General features: G+C 32.0%; 2 protein-coding genes across 2 annotated transcripts in view; both read left to right on the top strand.

The window, feature by feature from the left end:
- The first annotated feature begins 47 nt into the window (after positions 1-47).
- Positions 48-5748, top strand: LOC136970194 (putative leucine-rich repeat-containing protein DDB_G0290503). The gene is made up of 7 exons (XM_067264616.1): positions 48-174; positions 1182-1343; positions 2503-2790; positions 2857-3192; positions 5090-5317; positions 5392-5499; positions 5648-5748. Exons 1-7 carry the CDS (start codon positions 139-141, stop codon positions 5669-5671), a joined length of 1182 nt encoding a protein of 393 aa, XP_067120717.1. The 5' UTR covers positions 48-138; the 3' UTR covers positions 5672-5748.
- A 4992-nt stretch (positions 5749-10740) lies between these two features.
- The window catches only part of gcl (germ cell-less), a 30109-nt gene continuing 17482 nt past the window's right edge, over positions 10741-23367 (top strand). The window contains exons 1-5 of the mRNA XM_067264584.1: positions 10741-10938; positions 19162-19285; positions 19407-19503; positions 22868-22965; positions 23072-23118. Of these exons, the coding sequence (XP_067120685.1) occupies positions 10814-10938; positions 19162-19285; positions 19407-19503; positions 22868-22965; positions 23072-23118 (491 nt within the window). The 5' untranslated portion in view covers positions 10741-10813. The remainder of the gene's footprint in view (positions 10939-19161; positions 19286-19406; positions 19504-22867; positions 22966-23071; positions 23119-23367) is intronic.

Below are 23367 nucleotides of genomic sequence, written 5' to 3' on the forward strand. Positions count from 1 at the left end.
TTAGAAAAAGAAAACGAAACGAGTTTTTTAAAAATTAGTCAAAATAAAGAAGAGGCGCTTCAAAACAGTTTAAAAAGAGAAAGATTACAAAAGGATACTTTTCAAAAACAATTGAAGAAATCAAAAATAAATACAATCATGCTCAATAGAGAATATATGATACTGTTAAATTCGGTATAATTATAGTTACAATTAATTAATACTATACCTTGTATTTTATTTTTGACTTTCCACCCTGTGGGCACTAAAGGGGCTTTTTACCATTGTGATTTTGGTCAGGTCTACTATGGAAGCGACCGTTCGTCACGGGAATATCGGCCCGATATTCCCGAATCATCCATGAAAATTCTCTGGGCTCCCAGAATTGTAATCTGACACTTTACCATCCGGTCGTCAAATGCTATGCTATTTTGAACTCCTTCCGTTCAACATGACATTTTTTAGGAAGGCTGTCATGGGTACGACTGGGCCACAATGGGGCGGCCGAATTGTGAGAAACAGAGTCCGACATATCAGGAGAGACAACCCCTAAAAATTCCTGGATATTTCCCGAAAAATATTCTGAGATGAAGATATCCTGGTCCCTAGGAGCGGATCTACATAGGTAATAATAGGGTTTAAGCCCTGGGCTCCAAGTGTGCGATAAGCCGGGGGCTATAGGTGGGTGCCCTTTTTAAGCCTATTAACCCACTATTAACAAATGTCAAAGGCGCACAAAAATTGAATAATTATTATAAATTTTTAAAGTATTATTTGTATTAACAAAAAATGGGGCCCCATTGGACTTCAATAAAGCCCTAGACCCCAAAAAAACTAAATCCGCCCCTGCTAGCCCCCATAGCTGTATGCTGTCAAATACTATAAATACTTACCTATGATACTGTAATCATAATACTTTCAATGTAATATTTACTACGCTACACTTACCAGGGTACTTTTTAACAGAGCCTTATTAATATGCGATGAGTTTAGTCAAGCCCACAAAGAAGAGGCCGGATTCGATTCCGGGTCCCCCAGAATTGTAATGTAATCAGCCAGTAGGCCCAAGTCTTAATGGCTTCGTCCATCCAGCGTTATCCCTCACTACACTTATTGCACTTATTTGCTACATTTATAATAAAATCACTTAAAACGCACTGGTTATAAAATTATATGTTTTATAAAATTTTATTATTTTAAAGTTACAAAATGCCAAAAACGAAGCCGCAAGTATGTCAAATAAATTGAAAAATAGTAAAAATGTCAAAGAATTGAAAAGGCATCATTTTATGAAGTTGCAAGAACAACAGATTAAAGTTTCTCAATCCCGAAATTCAATCATAGCAAATTATCAAAACAATCGAGTAAGAATACATTTGTTTTTTTATTTATTTCTTATTTTTACATTCCCATTCAATATGGACGTTTGATTTCTGATGTTTGATTCATGTACTATACAGTACGTCTAATGAAATTCCGCAAAAGTCCATCTTTTCTGAAATTATCTTTCGGATGATTCCGAAAACTGACGAGTTTGGAAAGGGATCCCTCACTAAGATTAATTAATATTTGAATTCCACGGATTTCGAGATTCATAAAATTCGACGAGGAGACGCAGAAGTATCTCCTTATTGAATTCCAGCATAGATTCCTCCGGATCGAAATGTGAAGATACGTCTTTCACAACAGGATTGAACGATCTGCCAAGGGTGGTAGTTTCCGGAAGGATTTTCTATGGGATACTGTCTCCTATTCAGGTGTTAGGCACGTAAAGGAAACCGGAAATAACCCACGACAACTACCAGTGTTCAATGGTTTTATCCACTCGTCTCTTGTAGGTCTTCTGTCACTAAGGAAATGTATTCTTTTTCTTGGATAAAAGATTTCTCATTAAAAGGAGACACTTTTATGTCTTCTCTTAGTGAGGAATCTTTTCTCGAATTTAATTCGGATTTTCCTAAATTTGGAGTCATTCTTCACTCCCTCAATCGTGTACTTTCGAGCAAGGACAACGAGAGATTAGCCGTGTCCCTTTCGCTTCTTAGAGGATCTCTTTAGCGTTTTGTTTTTTGAATAAATGAAATACGTAGAATGTTTCTTTATTAATACAAAGCAGTCTTAAATATTTTATTTTCTGTTAATAAAAATAATGTTAATTTTATAAGAGTAGGAATCATTACGGGGCCCCTAACATTTCTTCTAATCTAGAGAAAAATTCCAGCTTCCCTCCTCTCAATTGCCTTATTTTTGAGTTATTGAAATGTATGGCTGCTAACAATTAAGAGATACCATAAACCCATAGGAAATAATACTTCGCTTTAACGAATCACGCATGCAATTTATGTATGACTTTAACATTTATTACGTAATTAACATGAACATACTGAAGTATACTATCCTCGCTTCCCGTGCTCCATAAATAGCCATTAATTGGTTAAGTTATAAGATACTTTACGACCATACAGACTATATTTTATTTGTAATTAAAATTTTTAAAAGAAATTATTGATTATTGTATTTCAGGAGACAGTACACCATTTACAAGGTAAGATACAATCAATGACAAACGAAAGAAACTTGTTGAAGCAGCAGCTGGTCATTTGCACGAACGAAAAGAATCGTAGAAAATTGTTATACGACAAACAATGCAATGAAATGAGCAAAAAAATGAAAGAAATAGAGATGCAAACTAAACAAGAAAAAGAATTAAACAAGAAATATGGATTTTTGTTACATGACATAAATGATCTTGAAAGAAAAGTGAGAGATAAAGATAAAGAAATATCTTTAGCGAAGAAGAGCCTTGCTCAGGTAAGTCTTCTTTTTTTAAGTATATTTTAAATCACATTAAATTATTTAAATTTAAAAATTTTCCAGGAAAGTAAAACAACGGAAAAACTGAGAACGAAATTATCACGTTTACAAAAGTTATTGCTAAAGTTAAAAGACCAAGCGAACGAAGAATGTAAAGTTTTAGAATATACCAAAAGAGAAATATACAAAGCCAAGGAAGATGTTACTTGGTTAAGATTGGAACTGAAACAGGCTTCTTATGGAGTCGAGGTTTTACATGTAAATAAAGAATCCGAGAAAGAACCCATGAGGCATTTAAAAGATGATTACATCACGATGGAAGAGGAACGATCATATTTGGATTCATTAGAAGATAATCTTATTAATCTTAAGAATACATATCAATGGAAGATAATTCGGGTATTTTAAGTTATTAAATGTTTGTAAGAATTCATATGTCACCGTGGATTCCCCCGTAGGTTCGTTGACCACACCAATATAATAGAACAATAATCTTTAATCGACTTATGGTACAGTACTGTACAGTACATGCATATGGAAGCTCAATCCCATCCTCTAAACGGAATCTTCCTATTTCTCGGTCTTCGTCCAGCAGTTTCTTTCTCCACCTTTTTACTTCCTGCTCCTCCTTTTTTCTGTCTTTCTTAATCGATCCTTTTCCCAATCTCCTTCTCCCAAACTCCTCCCTCCGATTCCTTGACCCCTCATAAATAATAAGCATAAATCAGGGGAGTAAATTCAGATATCACTACAATGTTATTAGGATCATTAGTGACAGTAATCGATGGTATCGTATCAATTATTCTTATCATATTGGAACCATAAGTTAATTCTATTGATAGGATAAGCAATGCAAATGGTACAAGTGCTGCGTTGCTTTTCCCTGCCAAGGAGAAATCTGTTGGGCAATCTGTTAAATAAAGCCCAATCTCCCCTGGTCTCTGTTAGGTGAATAAATGGAATAAAACTCCATGAGGCCAGTCCGTTGGTCAGGCAAAAACTCATAACAGATGGCACCACAGAAAATTTTCATTTTGTGTTAATATGTCTTAGTGTTTTTTTCGCCTGGAAAGTTACGCAACTCGCTGCTGGATTTTTTATAATTAATTTGTACCTTTTACTACGGTACAGCATTATTAAATAATAATGTGTAAAAATGAGATTATAAACGTTTTCATAAAGCATACGCTTATTATGCAGAAATGCGTCATGGTAATTGCAGACATCTTATCTGCTTACTTTCCATGAAAATTTTGTTAAAAAATTATCACAAGTACTGGAAAACTTACAGCTTAAAAATAAACTACATACGGACAGGGATAGAGCATTTGGTACCCGGGCAAACTTAAATATGGTGCCTTTGAATAGTCTGCTGTAAATTTAAAATCATAAAAAAACACTTTTTATTAATATAATGCATATTATAGTTCATCATACTTGTGTGTAACAGTATTAGTTTGTCCGTGTAACAAGTTTTGAATTTTAGCACCCCAACATCTCGGTGCACTCTGCCTCTGTCCACTCTGCAACTGCCTTTTCATGGCTCTGCATATGGAACACATTGACGTGCTTGGCTGCGCGGGAAATGCCCTGTCTTCAATCTCCGCATGATTCCTGTTTTTCCTTATCTGGTTTGGCCATGCGCCATATTAAACTAGATAATCGCGAGTCTATAGTTAAAAACCATAGAACTGAAGTTTCACTTTCGCTTTACTTGTATGCAATAAAAAATAGTTTTTTTTTTATCTCAAACCCATGTGAAATAAGCTTATTTTACTGGAAATTTTAATGATTTTTCTTGAAATTTCCGCAGTTACTGGATAATTAGCCCGCAGATTTTGTCAAATTTTTCCATTTATTTTGCTTTGTCTCTGGTTATAACGGTTTTTTTTAACCTTTAAAAGACGTTACTTAAATTATTAAGGAATCTTGCTTTTACATTTTTTTTTTTTAAACTCTACCCTGTGGGCAATAAAAGAGTCCCATTTTTAGCAAGCCTAATAAGGGTTTAGCCAGGCCTATAATGGGGCGACTTGGCATGAAAAATGGGGCCCGACCCGGTCGAACCACTCCACGAAAAATTCCTAGGGTTTTCGATCCCGAATGCGTCTGGATTCGATTCCGAGTTTCCAGAGCGATTCCGAGTTTCCACCTTAACTACTCAACAATCCGCTAAATCAATAACTAAAGCTTATTTTTTCACAACACAAGTTTAATATAAATGAATATTCCTATAAGAAATTTCAAATTTTCTTCACATAATTCTCTTTAATTATTTTTACTTTCTTTACCATAGGAAATGAATGAACGTAAACATGAATTGGAAGAAGTGAATAAACGTCTTTTAGAATATAGACACCAGATACAAATGAAAAAAATGGCACAAAATTTTAAAATGTCTGAAAATGAAGTAATTCAAGACGAATTTTACCATTTGCTAACAGGTAGAGAAGAAAAACTGAAGATATTAAGAAATTTTAATGAAGTCTATCGTTTAATTACAATTAAAACAAATCAATTAAATGTTTGTAATTTTAATCATCTTTATTTTTATATATAAATGTAATTAAATATCTAAGAATATTTATTTATACTAAGGGGTTATTGACCGAAAAGAATATGATCTACACTTTGTTGCACAACGAAGTCAAAGTTAAAGCTGAATTATTAAATAAAATAGAAGTTTTAAAAAATGAATATTTTAAACTGAATATTGGCAAGAGTTCTTACAAGTAGAACATTTGTATTTATTTTAATTAATTAAGTGTTTTTTTTCTTTTTTCTTTTTGGTTTATTTTATTTTGGTATATTTGCGATTTTAAACGATTTATTTACCTATTTCCTACTCGTTTACAATAAAAATAAAGAAAAATTTTGAAGTGATTGTTGTAACGTTATCTGAATTTATATGACGAATAAATAAACTTAACAAATGTTATTAAATCGGTAGTCCTGTCGTTGATTGGTCGGGCCGTCGACTTTCTTTAACACAGAAAATACAGGAAGAGTACGTTCTTTTATTCCTCCGCGTAACTCTGCGCGAGCGGCATTCCGTTTATAAAACGTGTTCCTATATTCCGGTCGGAGTGCGCGTGTTCGGAGGGACAAAAACTCAGTGGCGTGCCGTGACATATGACAATAGGGAAGCTGTGTTTCTGTAAGAAGCCGCTTTACAGGGGCAATCAATTAATTGCGCGTCAGGGCCCGTTCGTATTCGTTTGTTCGATAAGCCAGTAAAAACCGTATACTTCTTTAAATGTATTTTTAATAGATTATCTGACGTACTTAATAAATAAGAAAGTTCGATATGATTACCTCCGTTATTAGATTCAATAAATTCCCTATGTCCTCTAAATGCCAATTCTCGCTTTGAGAAAAAACATATAACATCTATTAATTTAGATATATCTATTAATCGTAATTATCTTGTTATAATTTTCAATATTTATTTTATGTTGTCTACTAATGTTAAATTCTATTCCGCTTTGATTTCGAAATTGCTTCAATTTTACGAACGAATCGTCATTCGTCATAAATTTTATCGTCAAAATGTCAAAATTCTTTTTGTTGACATATTTATATTTAATTTAGGCATTGGTCTTTCTCTTTTAATAATGTTTTCTTTTTCATTATACGGTCTTGAGCCAAAACTTTTTTAAAATAAATTTTTTAATCACTAGCCACGATATAAGGGCTAAAATTAAAATTATAAAAAAAAGCTTACTTGATAAAACAAAATGTGTGATGAATATACATACCTAGTACAAAAAAATTTTTCAATTGTATGAATATACTTTTAAAGAAACTTATAATTAAATATAACTTTCTAAAGAAACATACATAAAAATAACAAAATATTCTTTACTTTTTAAATCTTAAAACAATTCACTTAGTGAAATAGATCCCTACGAGTGGCTAATGAATGGAATCAGAGACGGTCCAGGTAGGCGTGTGCGTGCCAAATCCCGAGGGTGCCGATACCGGTCAATGTCAAATGCCTCTTTTGTCGCATCACTAGTATACCTCAAAGGACGCGACAGGGTTGTTGTAAATTTTAAACATTTCTCACCATAGCTGAAATAATCTAAATATGTTAAACTTAACAGATTGCCCGTCGTTCGTTCTCTAACTAATTCGTTTTAGGACCAAGTGTTCACGGAAATTTTGTGAAGTCCCAAAAACGGGTTAACATTAATTATTTATATTAGAAAATTGTTAAAACGAATGTAGAAAATCGTCCATTGTTAAAAGGGACAAAAACCGATCAAAGATCGTATTAGACGCGTTAGTCATTTGAAACTGCGACGCATGAAAAAAAGGAGAAAGATGTTGAAAGGCAAAAAGAGCCTAATGTAAAATAAAACGCAATAATTGTAATGAGTAATGATTGTAGACGAATGTCCTCCAGTATAGATGGACCTTTGATAAGTCGCTCGTATACGAAATTTAGATCAATTAATATTTGAAAAAGGGAAAAGTTAATTATGAAAAGGAACATCTCATCAAAGCATTAAATTTCAAAAATCTCTCAGACTAGACAACAATAGGGAAAATATGAGCGCAAGTTTCAAAGTTCCATCAATTCTTTCCAACCTGAGTAAACGGAGGGTGTCAAGTAGATTTGTCGAGGTGGTTCTTTCTCGTGACTCGAACAGGGGTCGTTTTTCGCTTGGAAACAAGCGAGGGACCAATCGAGAAGAGAGAAAGGAAGGACGTGGAGCCAATCAACATGAACAATACGAAAAAGAGAGATTGAAGTAATCGCCGAATTGGAAGGACAAGAGACTTTTCCGAGAGGTTTCAAGGGAGACAAGAGGTGTTCCAAGGTGTCCATCGAAAGGTCCGCCGACGCCAACCGACGAGTCGCTGCACCTGCCGCTGCCCCGGGTCCTTCTATCGAGCGACGATAGGAAACACATCGGCACAAAAACGTTCGAACGTTCATCTTTGTAACGATCTGTGCATAGTGTGAGTTGTTTTATATTTAAATAAACGGGTTTCTTTGTGAGACACTTATTGTCTGTGTCATCCTCCCTCACACCCACACGCGAACGACCCTAGACCATCCTGTCGCGGGATTAACGATTCCCCCCTAAAGGTCGGCGAACTTACAATTTCCAAAATTTACAACTTTTCGGTCACTCTCATTGAACTGGAAAATTTCTGTCTTTATTACGTCTAATATTACGAAGAGATCAAACCCCACTGTACTCGGCAAGAGATTGGTTCGGTTAAGCTTCTGTTTAAGTAAACTTTCGGCTCTTTCATCAGAGTTTTATTTATGTCCCTAATTCCCTAATCGCTTAATTATTTAACTACTTCTTAAAGTAGAAATAAGTTGAAACCGGTTACTTTGTGCTTGAATATTTGTAGTCTTGGGAAAAAAGTGGAAAGAAATTTTTATGACAACAGATACATAAATCGTAAATTTAAGGAAAATAAATTCTAGAGCTTTTTTTGTACCTCGTGCGTCTCATTCATTAAATTTGGTTTTTAAACATTATACAAGAATTGTACATATATTGTAAATGTATATTTAGATTTTAATAATTTACAGTCTTTATTTACTTTGTTTATTTAATTTTAATTATACAGTGAAATGTTTAATTGTAAAACGAGAAATATCCAGTTATACCCGGGTTTGGAATATGTATTTACAGTAAGTTTTAAAATTGTATTTTATTGCTAAGACATTTTAAGTTACACAGTAACATATTTGTTTTGTTATTGTTACTTTTTAGCGTTTGGTATATAATACTGCTGATGAGGGACATGCTAGCCTGAAACACGTATAATATGTGTACAGAAATTATTACTACACAGGTGATATAATAAAGAAATTTTGTTCTTTCCTGAACTAACTCTCATTACTGTGCCAATCTTTAAACACCAGTATAAAGTCCTATTAATAAGTAAAGTCCAAGTAGACAATCAACAATAATATAAGAATTGTACACGTTTTTTCTGCATTCCCCTTACAGATGGGATCATACTAAATCGTAATATCACCGGTTTAACATTGAAATACGTAAGTAATATAAGATGGGAAAGCAGAATAAACACAGGATAAATATATCAAATATTTTAATGGATTTTTTTTTTTAACTCCTGTCAACTATACAGAATTATCATAAAAACATGCCAGTAAACTCCTATCGGTTGGGTTAAGTTATAAATCTAGTCTACTCATGATTCGCATAATGGGGCGAGGGCGGCCGAATATCTAGCAGGCAGGCAGCTAACAGCCCAGAATCGGTCCTGGATAGAAGCATTGGAAGCGTCATACGCGTGTAACATCCAGTGACGTGCGTGTGAGGTTGGTGCTCTGTAAAGCGCATGCGCCAATGTTTATAATCTGGCTACTTGGAAGCTGACCTGTTTCGACATTCCAGCGCTTTCATTCCGCCACTGATATTCGAATATACAATAGCAATCTTATCGTTTTTTTTCACATGTAGTATAAAATTTTTTAATAAGATACATAATGCAGTTATAATAAAATATTAATTTTAATTAATTCAAAGTACGTGAAAATATGAAAATTTATATTTTAGAAAATACAAGGGAAGCGCGCTTCCACCGCTTCTAATGACGGCACGCCACTGCAAAAACTGCAGCTTGTTGTAATAGTAGTTTACAGTGGAAAGCAACATGGCGTCCTACAACATGGCACAGATAATTTCGTTTCGGGGTCCATTGTGGTTGTATGAATGAAAATTTAGAAGTTGTGAAAGCGCGAGTTAGTGCACACGGTGATGTAAATGTCTTCTTCGAATTTCGTTGTGCAACTTTGAATGCTCAGTCGGCGAAATAATCTATTTTATCGTTAAATTTTACAATTAGGACCCTTCTTTTGTCCGTAAAAACGCATATTTTAAAATCATAGATCCATCCATCATGACACTATTTATAATACGGGCGTCGCCATCTTTCTCCCACCGTCGTTCCTAAATGTCTACAAACAGCAGCGCACTCCCGTAGTGGAGCGCCATTAACGAACGCATTTGAAGTTCACCAACGGTGGCCAAATCTGCCGAGTTTGGCCGGATGGCCGAGCGGTAAAGGTGGCAGCCTACCGCTCTGGGGGACCCGGGATCGAATCCGAACGGGTCGAATAATCCCCAGGAATTTTTCGGGGGTGGTCCGTTCGGATATGTCGGGCCCCGTCCCTCACCACCCGGTCGCCCCATTGTGGGCCTGGCCGAACCCATAATGGGCCTACTAAAAGAGGCCCTCTTAGTGCCCACAGGGCGAAAAGAGTTAAAAAAAAAAAAAAAAATCTGCCGAGTAAATTGTTCGGAAACCAAGTTATTGTATAGCAACCGGAGCAAATATTATTTGCTCTGGAACCCCTTTCAAAATTTTGTTCGTAAACAGGGCCGTTCGTAAACCGTTATTTGATATATATTTCAAACTTCTGATAACATACAAATATATATGTATTACCAGAAATGCTCTTATTAAAATAATTTCCAAGATTTGGCAAAATAACTTAACTATAAAATGCCAATAAATATTATACAAAAATTAATCAATTGTAAATACCAATTGTCTTTCCCGGAAAGGCCAAGTTATGTAGATTAAGTAAGCACTCTAGTGTCAAAAATTAAAAATATTTAAAATATCTCGCATTCGTTTGTTATAGAATTAAACACGAAAGTAATATGTTTTACACAAAACAAAGCGATAAATTTTATTTCTGCTGTTAAAAGAATTAATTAAAAAAAACGATTTCCCTAAATACATCACGTGACAAAGTGAGGGAAGAAGCTGTTTCATCCCTAACTTTGATCTAAAACGATCGAGTTGATTAATTAATAAAACAAAATTATGGAAAAAAATAATTACTTTAAAATTTAAATTAGAACTTTTACGTTATAAAAAAGGAAAGTAATTTTAAATTAAAAAAAAATATCCGTTTTTTCCGTTACGTCATTAGGTTTTCCCCCTATATTCAATATGGAGACTGCGTATACGCGTTTATCGTCCAACGACAATTTATGTATAGAAGTTATTTAAGATGGGCAACGTCTTCGGTTCCATTTTGCCTTATTACGGGCAAATTTACAGGAAAAGAAAAGTGGACGATTGCGAAAAATGCTCCGATTCGGAAGATAACGACGATTTTATGCGTACTCCGAAAAGGTGACGTACCTTAATTTAGGCCTAGCAAAATGACGTAACTGTCAAGCATGCATTTAATCTTCGCGTGTGTTGATAAACAAACTTCTCTATGGGTCGAGTGGCCTTGAATCGATAAATTCTGCTAAAAATACGCTCCGAAAGCAAGAAAACTTCCCTGATACGTTATCGGATGTTTTAATAGATTTGTTTTGTTTTAAATTTAAGCTATTGATGATTAATAGAAGCTACTTATATGGATACAAACACATGTTCTAAGAACAATTGCCTAAAGGAATTCAAAATGGTTCTATCTATGGATAAAGTACTTTTTTTGGATCCAGTAATAATTTTGAATTGGAATCGATGTATAAGTTGATTCTGTGATTTGCAATAAAGTACATTCTAGTATTTGCTGTGAAAAATATTTAATGAATGAAGTTTACACAGTTTTAGCTGCTTTATAATGATATTAATTAGCTAAATTACTTTAAATTAGAACAATGCCTATGTAGTTTACGTGTTGAGAGATTTTGCTGGTCAATACTAACTGCCTTTTCAGGGAGATAAGGTGACTGGATGGATTGATGTTCAAAAATCCGGCAACCTCCAGACCTGAGGAATGCCAGATTTTTTATAGTTATATATGCTGTATATATTTAAGAGAAAATGAATACCTGTATAATCCTTTAAAGAGAGAAAATTAAACACTAAATGAAAAGCAAATAAAATTTTAATGTTCATCAACTAAAAACAGTTCTATGTAATTTTAGTTAGGTGCCTCCAAAAATAGTGGTGTGCCAATGAGGTAAATTTGAAAATGCATTCTAAAATCCATGCTGGATTTTTGAATGTCCACCTGTACTCTGTATCAAAACTTTACTGATTTTTTTTAACCTTGTTTTGGGGTTCAGTTAAACTTGCTTGAAACTTGAATATCAAATCCCAAGACTGAAAAATATACATGACTGATTATTAAATCCACTGATTACCCCTCCAGTCCTTTTTTACTTTCCCCATCATCACTGAAGCTACAGACAGAGGTTCATTTTTGTTTATAAAAATGATCTTTCCCAGGAAAAAATCATGTGTTATAAGTGATAAAATTCGCACAGCATAAGTACTTGCGTGTGTATCAAAATTACCACAGAAGTGTATCCTCTTGTAACCCCATCATCTCTAAAATAGGCACATTTGGTATTGGCCGAGTGCAAACTACCATACAGTATCAAATAAACAATCAAACAATAAATTCTACTTGAATGGTTAGATTCAAAAATTCTTGTGTGAAATACAATTCAAATTTATAATTTAGAAAATGAAACATGATTAGTAATTTCTTAAAATTTACCCAGTTTTTTTCAGTTAATTTGTTTTCACTCTCACAAATATGGGAATGAGGAAAGAAAACTGTGTCATAAGTTCATATTGAGTTTTACTACACTTTCCACACTGGTGATGTTTTTGGCCTCCTTTTTCGCTTCTGGTTTCTGGTTGATTACATAAATGGAAAGGGCATTCACCTAGAAGTTTATGTAATGGATTAATAAATGTGTCAGTTTCTCATTGATTATTTATTTTTATGGCAGTATCATCTATGACATTAGTCATATGATTTTTCTGATGTTTAAATTAAATTTTGTTACTGCTCAGTATAAAATTTCCTTATCATAATAAATTGAATGCATAAAATAAAATGAAATAGCTTCTGTTGTTAATTTTCAGTTTTGTACCTTTGTTTGTTTCTTGCAATGTGTCATTAATTTAGAATATAGTTTAAAGATTAATATTAAAAGAATTCAAAATTTAAATAACTATAAAATTGTAATGTATATTTATTCAAGTGAATGATGTTATACTATTTGTATGCAGTATGTCTATATGTATTACAGTAGAGATTTTGGGTAAAATTTCGGCACTGAATGAGACAGTTGGGACCTTATTAAAGCTGTAGACCCTGCCAAAAGGAGTGAAAAAAGTCAAAGGAACTAATGGACTACATGTGACCATTCACTGTCCATAAATTGTCTGCATTTTTCTTGAAATTTTTACTCTCCCTCTCTTGTGCCAGTTTGTCTAAGTTTCTGTAATCCCATCCCTCCCTTTCAATATGGACATCATTTATGGACAGCCTCATATAGCCCTTGAAATCAGTCTATAAACATGCAATAGAGCAGGCAGTGCAACTTTAATTGTGCCCTGGAAGTAGTCAGTTCAGTGGTGTTTTGTGTTTTATGAGCTTTAGCTGCCTCAGTAAAGTGAAAAATAATTGCATTTTAGCATGATTCTAGATGTTATTTACTTTTAAATTTTACCCTATTTTTGAGGGTTTTCAAAATTCCTGATAGGCTGTTCAGTTTCTTTGCTATTTTTACTCTTGTGAGCAAAGTCTACAGCTCAGATAAGATCCTATCTGCTTCATTCAAAGCTGCATGTGTACCTGTTTTGCTGTTATATAGAATAATTAATTAAATATTATATGGATGTGATATTTAATAGAAGCAACAAAATGAACTTCAATATAGAGTTATAGATCAGTAAATTGAATTCCAAAATAATATATGTTTTAAATGTTGATTCACATTATGAGTAATGCTATCTGGTAATGTGATTGCCAGAATAAAATTACAGTTTGGAATGTGACACTTCTTATAATTATTTTGTTAACAGTCAAGTGGAAAATTTGCTTTTAGTTACTTAATACATTGTTAAAATTATTAATTAAATCATTATACAAATAGAATAAAATTAGTGTACAAATTTATTTTATTGACAACTTGAATAAATACAATGATGACACTGGTACAAATGAAGCAGTTGAGACCTTATTAGATCTGTAGACCATGCCCACAAGAGTAAAAAAGTCAAAGGAACCAAGAGTCTACATTTAATCTTTTGAGAGATAGGCAGATTTTGGGGGTGGTATGTCTGGAATTTTGATCCTCACATATGGATAAAATTTAAAAATGAAAAAATTTGAAACTCAAATGATGCTAAAAACCAACTGTTTTCCATTTTACTAGAGATGGCTAAAAGCTCATAAAACATGAGAAACACCATTGCATCAACTACTTTCAGGATGCAGAATCATGTTTAACAAGCAGCCACTCAACTGATTTTGGGAATGCCATCTCACAAAGGGACCATATGTGGACCATCGGTTTCTTTGACTTTTTTTACTCCCATGGGTATGGTTTACAGCTATGATAAGGTCCTAACTGCCTCATTCAGAGCTGCACTTTTACTATGGTAATGCAATTTCACTTGAGATAAACACAAATGATGGAAACCTAATTTATAATAATTATATTTTACTCAGTTATACATTTGAATCATTTTTTAGATACGGTAGGTTGATAGTTCATTGTTTTTCTAATCGGTGTTAGAGCCACAACTACAGAGGACCTCCCAAAAGGTAGTCTGTAGTCGTGGCTCTAACACCGATTAGAAAAACAATGAACTATCAACCTACCAGAACACAAAACAAACGCAAAGCAAACAAAAAACATTTTTTAGATATTTTTTACTGATTTGTATTTATGGTGATTTACACTTTTTATTCTAAATCATGTATACTTTTTTGACTCATCAGATCATCATTCTGTAAATAGTACAGAACAATGATCTGATGATAATACTCAGATATAAAGCATGAACATGTAAGTTTTAATGGCTTACTTATTAATTTTTAATTTAGTATAGTTATTGATGATTTATTTTTGAAGCAATTGTTCATTGCTTACTAGGAATTATAGCATTCATTTAGTGGAAAGAATAGATGTTGATAAAATTGTAAATATGATAATCTTAGTTTGTATGATTCATATATTCATTATTAAGATTTATTTAAAATTGTAAACAAATGATTTGTGATAAATTTTTTGCTAAAGTCATGTTAAGTTGTATAATCTTTTTAAAGTATTCTTTTAATTATTTTGATCATATAACAGCAATTTTTATAATTATTAATTTAAAAATATAACAAGCCTTATCCATATCTGATATGTTCACATATAAATGTACCAGATAACTTCTGGCATTACTTTTTATCAGATAAACTTTAAAATGTTTTACAGAATAATCTTATTAATTTTTTATACATGTATATGTGCCATTTAATGTTCTTAACAACAGGCCACATGTATGATGGAGGTTCTAAGTGTACTAACTTATGAACTAAGTTGATATCTTAAAAATATTTACTATTACAAATATTGATCTAATAAAAACATTAAAATGATTCCAAATAATAAGTGACTGAGAAATAAGATGCCTGGCACTGGAGGACACTAAGTATGATGTATTACATCAAATTAAGGCTCACCCTATTTTCAGAGATACTAAAATCTGAAAATGTGCATCTTACATTCAAATGAAGACAGTATTGAATGATGAGATGGGAGAAGAGATAAAAATCCATCAATTTTAAGCTGGATTATAACATTAAGAGAAATTTATTTTCTTACCTAAGTGAATTGAAATTCAAGAAGTATTTTAAATTTAGCCAATTGTTTTTATAAAAATTTCAATTTAAGCATGAATGCTGTAGAAATGTACATTTCATTAATAGAAAAAGTTTTATGTAAATTGGTAATGGACAGACATATTTTATTCCATATTTATGGTATGAACTACTAAACTGGAATACTTTCCACTTTTAATACTCCATACCTGAAGCCCATTAATTACATTAGTGTTGTTAAATTTTGCCCATTATTAGAGACATTGGTTGGTTAAACTTAGTAGTAGCTATAGTTTGTTTTTAAAGCAAATTTATCTTGATACACAAGAACACCACTTTCAGCAGTTTCTGTATTCTTAAACAATGCTAAAGTTTTTAACAAGTGTTTCAGTGAGTGGGCCATTTTTACATGGGACACCTTGTTGTATATTATATACAAAATATGATATGGAAAACAGGATCTAGCTAGAACATCATGCAATCACTAAAAATCTTAAACAAGTTATCTTAGAAATCCGTTGTATGCAATGGTCTACCAGTAAACACATTTAAACTGAAACAAGCACTTCCAATAAAAAATAATACAGTAGTTGATACAGCAAAATATCATGGTAGTATTGTTACATACAGTACACTGTAAGATGGTAGAAAATGTAGTAGGCCGTGCATACACATTATTTGCATAAGTGATATATGGTCAGTACTGTACATCAGCTGTTGAAAACAATATAGTGTAACATTCATTTATATCATATTGAATGTTTATTATATTAATCTGTGTGTTATATAAGTTTACTTTAGTTGGAAATATTTGCGGTGGGTCTTGCTAAAGTTACAGTAGTAGTACACAGCAATTATTAGCAGAATGGTTTTATTTTTTTACCACTGTGATAAAGGTTTGCATTTTATACCCCTAACATTTTATAATTTGTCATCTAGTTTTGGCAAGTTGTTTTTATGCGTAAGAAGACATATGACATGTGATCTGTTTTATATTTCAACTATTGTTAACTTATTTCATATTTTTTGGATTAAAAAGCATTGTTACATAAGCATATAAGTAATACTGCTAAATATCTCATTCCACTAACAAATATGCTCTACCTTTATTTTTTGTAGGGAAGAGGAATTTGTTGTTTAACGTAATGTTTAACACAATAGGAAAAGTGTATAGTAATCTCATTTTCAGCTCTCTTTTAATGGAAAAGGAGGAGGATTTTTTTTGGCAGCATACTATATATAAATGGAAAAATCATGAAAATTATAAATGAAATATATAAGTATAGTTGAAAATATTAAATACTTAATTTTGTCCTGTGTGTTTTTATAGAGATTTACATGAATTGTTGAGAGAGAGGAGGATTTTCTTCAACATATTTATTAAAATCCTATAAATTGTCTTCACATAAAAGTGGCATTAAGGGCAAATTAATCTCAGAAAAGGGTTAATGTTACCTATGGTGCTTCCCCACTGTTTCCTTGCTAGAATCAGATGAGCCGCCATCTTGGAACCATAGGTAACATTAACCCAGAAAAGTAAGATTGATTCATAACCATCTTCAAGCTCTTAATATTTTTTTGTACTTGACAGACAAATAAGTTAATTGTTCTTGTAAAAGACTTTCTATTCAATAAGTATTAAAAATATAAAAGTATTAATTTTCAGTATTTTTAGTCTTTTAATGAAGAAAAGAACAAGAATCTTTATTCTAAAGTTGTTTATAAAGGAGATAAACAAAATTTATTCATGTCATCTAAAGATAGATGAATAATCTATAGCTATATATATATAATTTCTAGTGCATATAGTTTATAAACTAGCTTGTATCTGTAATTAATATAGAAAAAAGGAAAATACTTCTAGGAAGTGACCACATTTAAATCTTTAAATAGCATAAAAGTAGAGCATTGGATTTCTTTTTTTGTTTATGTTAGTATGAAGCTTTTTCACTTTTCCTTTTCTTTCTTAATATTAAAAATATTTGGGGCTTGTAAATACAAGCTCCCAAAATTAAATTAAAAGAATAATTTAATTTAATTTAGAAATTTCTTAATAAATTCAATACTTTGTTAGAACATTATTATGTAAGGAATTTCTCATTTCACAAGCTCTCTGCAGAAAACTAAGATTTTAGTCTGTTCCATATGCTTAAAGTATACATGGTGTTTCAAAACTATGAGGGTTATCCCAAAAGTAAGGTCTCCTGTTTTTTTAAAATACAAAGAAATGTTTACTTTCAATAATGTTCATATCATTTTAAAGCTTGAACATTTATCTATTTTTTTCTACATAATTGTCATTTCGGTTGATGCATTTTTGTATGCGCTGTGGCAATTTTTGTATGCCCATGTCATCCAGCTTGCTGCCATGTCATGTTAAACCGATTGAAATTCATCACCAATAGACAGAAGTGTATGATGAGTCGTGCATAGATATCAAAAATGCCCTCAAGTGTTGTAGGGAGTTTAAAGCTGTCGTACTGAAATTCGCAACGAAGAAAAAAGCGGGAGACCGTCAATTTCTGATGAGACAGTCGAGAAGGTTGAGCAAATTATGCGTGAAGATCAGCGAATCACTCTATATGATCTCTGCATTTTGGTTCTTGGGGTTTTCCTGAAGCACCATTCATAGGATTTTAATGGAAAAGTTGCAATATTGGAAGGTGTGCATAAGATAGGTCCCGCAAGATGTCTGTGAGCTGGTATGACATGGGCATACAAAAATTGCCACAGCGCCTACAAAAATGCATTGACCAAAATGACAATTATGTAAAAAAATAGATAAATGTTCAACCTTTAAAATGATATGAACATTATTGAAAATAAAGGTTCCTTTGTATTTTTAAAAAAAATAAGAGACCTTACTTTTGGGATTACCCTCATATATGTCAGAAATGTAAAGGCAGGTAGAGAGGACCTAAATAAGCAGATTTCATAAATGAATGTGGGTGCGGAAATGCAGCGAGAGGGAGCTGTTGAGTTTGGTGGATGAAAGCGCTTCGCTGGCTTGAATCATCATTCCCAAAAGGCATTTTATGTATGGGGCTGTGCAAGGAAATGGAGCGGCTGCTCACTTCAGCAGGATCGTCAGGAATCACTTGGACGCTGTCTATGGCCAGCATTGGATAGGACAGGTGTACCTGTTCCTTGGCCACCGCGCTCCCCAGATTTGACATGCTTGGATTTCTTCTTTTGGGATCACTTTAAGAGCATGGTGTACAATAGTCCCATAACATCTGAAGAAATCTGGTTGCCTGATTGTCTGTTGCTGCTGGAAATGTGTGTGACATGCCTGACGTTTTTACTGATGTATGCCAATCCATGCGCTGCAGCTGTGAATCTTGTGTTGCTGTTGATGGTTGCTCTTTTGAACAGCTATTGTAAACTTCTTGATAAATAAATTGTTGCTTTCCTTTGTCTTTACTTGTCCTTTCACTTATCCATTGTTAATACTGCTTTACGTGCTAGCACTTCAACACTGCATTTCTGCACTCTCATTCATTTACGAAATCTGCTTATTTAGGTCCCCACTACCTGCCTTTATATTTTTGACATATAGTTTTGAAACACCCTGTATATTGATACAAATAATACAGCTTATAATGAAGATATCCTTTCTCAGAAATCTTTCCTTTATCCATTTACAAGCTGAGACATGAATATAAGGTTTTGTAATTAAAAAATGAAAACATTTGCATAACATTTTCTAACATTAGTTTATGATTTTTATTGTTTAATTTGTTAATTTATATCAATGTTGATTAAAATTATTGGATTTATTTTAGGAGAAAGTTGATGAGTACATCTCAATACATATACAAGACATTATTTTTGCAAGGTCAGAATAGTGATATTACAATTGTAGCATTAAGTCAAGAATGGAAACTTCACAAAGTGTATTTATGTCAGGTAACTCAAAGATCATCTATTTATTGAAAAATTAAAATTACTTTTATTTTAAATTATAAAGTTATTTTATTATTTTTGTAATGCATTTATGATGAAAAGTAGATAAATTTATCTGTTTTAGTCACCTTATTTTTCGAGCATGTTTTGTGGGTCATGGAGAGAAGCAGAAGAAGGAATTATTACTGTTGGCATAGAGGATCCAAATGTAACAGCTAATGGTTTGTATTCATTAATGGCATAGTTGATGTATTTTAATACATTATAATTTACATTATCTCTAAGTTTTATATATTATAATGCTGTTGGAGTGGATTCAATGACTCTGTATTAATAAATATTTTTTACATTCTGTATATATCAAAATTAGGCCTATTCCTATCATTTATAAATAGTGTTGAATATGTTTGAAGTCTGGGATTATGGTTTGGCCACCACTGCACCTTAACATCTTCTGTTGTTGATTGCAATATGCATACAAATATATTTACATATTACAGTTATAAGCTTCTTGCCTCTAATTATTTAATATTTACATGTTGTTAATCATTGCTTCCAATAATAACATATAAAAATGACTTGATAATTAATTTTATTATCCAGACAAACTACTGGATTCTTAATTATTATGCCTTTGTGTCCTTTTTTAACTCTATCTAAAATTTATTTTGTATACTAGTACTTTCTATATATTAAGAGGACTTATTACACTGGAAATTATGGATGCAGATATTTAGTCTTACAGATCAAAAATGATGTTCTTTATTTAGTTCACCTGAACACATACACTTTAAACGTATGTTTCGGATTTGTTCGTCCCTCCTCAGCAGGCCTTTAAACGACACTTTCTATAATTAACAATAAAAACATTTCTTGGTACAATTACAACTAAAATTAGTTAAAAATTGTCAAACATTTTCCGACAATTTTTAACTAATTTTAGTTGTAATTGTACCAAGAAATGTTTTTATTGTTAATTATAGAAAGTGTCGTTTAAAGGCCTGCTGAGGAGGGACGAACAAGTCCGAAACATACGTTTAAAGTGTATGTGTTCAGGTGAACTAAATAAAGAACATCATTTTTGATCTGTAAGACTAAATATCTGCATCCATAATTTCCAGTGTAATAAGTCCTCTTAATATATAGAAAGTACTAGTATACAAAATAAATTTTAAATACTGGATTCTTATTGGGGTATAATGTAATATGACAAAAATCAAGCTGTTCATTTGAGTAATTATTGTTTTAGTTCATTTGTTATTTGATATTTCAAGTGCTTTTCAAATTATGCATGTTTGAAATACATGGTTTTAAACTAACATGATGAAAAAAATCACATATATTTTGAATAATGTATACTAAGATTCAGAACTACACATATAACACAAAACTACACACACAGTTCTTTGGCATTAATGGTAACATTTACGTGCAACGTATTATTCAGGCAATACCACTCATATGAAAATTTGTCGCAATGAAGAATAGTTAAATTCTTCAGTTATTCTCTTGATTACTGGTTTCAGAGAAGATTCATTTGATGAGTTGATATAAAATTTTTCTTAATCAATTTTTATGTGTAATTCACAGCTATATTTCAATGAACAAACTAAAACTTTAACAGACTAAATAGTTCTATGATTAAGTCTGTCCAGATATGCCGGGCTCCATTCCTTATCACCCAGTTGCCCCATTGTGAGCCTGGCCAGACCCATAACGGGCATGCTAATGGAGGCCCTCTTAGTGCCCACAGGGCAGAAAGAGTTTTTAAAAAAAATCATAGAACTATTGAACTAAACTAAATTAAATCTAATAGTTCTCTCTTTTCTTCTGTTTGAATCACCTTCATTTTCAACTACTCATTTTTTCCCCCAGTTTATGCATCAATTTCCTTACCATCTTCCAAAACCTTTCAACACTTAATCCTTTTTCAGAAAAATTTTTTGTTATATGTGCTTAATTTTAGCTTAACCAAATTGTATTGCTTTCATTTTATCCTTGTTAAATGTCATCTATTAAAATTATTACTATAGTGTCTTCTGTCATTCATATCTGTTGTGTGTTAGTAGGGTTAAATTTACATTGCAGAACACAACTATTGCATTTACCACTAGTTTAATGGCAAAATTTTGTTAGAATTATGTAAAATTTAAAATACATTTGACTTATTTAGAATACAATCTTTGTAAAATTTCAGAACCCTCTGCATTTGTGATGTGAAAAATCTCATTTTATTTGAAATGAAATGTTGCAATACAGGTGCTCCTCTACTTACAAACAGGTTCCTGCAGTTTTGCTGTAAGTTGAAAACTAACCTAAAGAGTACATTTGTGCACACAATAACTACCAATTACCAGTGTTTGGTCCTTCAACAGAATACATTATGCTCATTTACTTACCTGTTCACTACAGCTTACTAGCAGTTTCAAATGCAGTTTTGTTTACCTAATGCACTTAGTTTTATAATGTCCAGTTTAATTTTTGTGGTAATAGCTTGATACATTTATCTCCACTGCTAAGTTCACTATTACATTTTTGATGCATGTTTTGAAGCACTAATCTTAAAAGTTTATAAAAATTGCAAACAATAGAGAAAAATGCCATTAATGCAATGTTACCAACTTCAATGCATAGCTCATGGTGCATTGAAGTTGGTAACCAGCATTCACACAAAAATGAAAAATGATAATATACAATAGAAGTAAACCCACATTAATTATTTATTAAACATTTATTATTTATTACTGGTTGAAGACTGACTTTAATACCACCTCGCTGTGGCAAGAGAACTAAAACTTCAAAATCCGTGTGAAATTTAAATTTTAGATGTATGATCAAATTTTAAGTGTGAAAATTTGTAAGTAGGTGAGCACCTGTATATTCTTAATCAGACAATATTGAATCATTTTTAATCCATCAATTCCCATGTCAAAACTGATGAAGAAAAATGGAAAAAATGTGGTTAATGTTACCCTTGGTGTCAAGATTCCTCCCAATAATGAATTGATAAAAAAAAATTTATATTCCTTAGTTTTTTGGAAATTGGGGTGTCACCTGCAGGTGACACTGGGCAATATTTATTTCATGTAACCTATATACAACTTAATATGTAGATAGTGATAAGAAAATACAAATAATTTTTGAATGAACTTTTATTATTATAAAAAAAGGTTTAGAACTTTTTCAATTTTGGCCTGTAAACTCAAAGCATTATAATGAAAATATGGCTTTTTGACAATATAAAGTAAATATTTCTCTCAAGGCTATAATAACAATCTTTAAACAGTTAATGTAAAGTTTGTTAAAATACGTTAGTGTAATAGGTAACAGTTTGAATAAGGTGATGATGATCACATCATGTGCCAACATAAATGTCAAAATGCATAACAGTTTCATAAGATTATTTGGTATTTTAGTATCCATGACTCATTAAGTGTTTCTTACTTTGAAGGTCCAAAAATCTGGTCACTCACTATACATTAGTATAAAAGAAACTCATTGTGAAATTTAACTTCTAAACTGATATAACAGATAAATAGTAATTTTATAATTATTATTGAATTAAATAGATAATTTTTTTTTTAGCATTAAAAATTGTTTTTGGATCACTTTATCAAGATGAAGTGTTAATAGAACCTGCTGAAGTGGTGCCTGTTCTTTCGACTGCTACTCTCTTCCAGTTGGTAAGTCAGTAATTTTGTATCTTTGTTATAAAGTTATGTATTTATGAGTTTAGTTTTCAAATAATAAAATCTTTATAAAACTGTTTGTTTAAATATATACATTCAGGATGGAATGATCCAACAGTGTGCTGAAATAATGTTGGAGACTATTAAGTAAGCATTTTCTTCTCTTCTCAGTTTCATACATATAAAGAAAGATCATATTAGATTTACAAGAGTCAGTCTCATTTTCTTTAGAACAAACAAGTGTAATGTAATTACAAGAGAGAAAGTATTTCATTATAAGAAAAGAGTTTTAAAAATATGCTATGTGAATTAAATTGTAATTGTATGAACATTTGCTAAGAAAATCCAAAATAAAATATTTTGTGATTGGGGTATCCAGAAAATATATCTAACTAA

The sequence above is a fragment of the Centruroides vittatus genome, unplaced genomic scaffold, assembly GCF_030686945.1.
Source record: "Centruroides vittatus isolate TY-2023 unplaced genomic scaffold, ASM3068694v2 contig_19, whole genome shotgun sequence".
NCBI lineage: Eukaryota > Metazoa > Arthropoda > Arachnida > Scorpiones > Buthidae > Centruroides > Centruroides vittatus.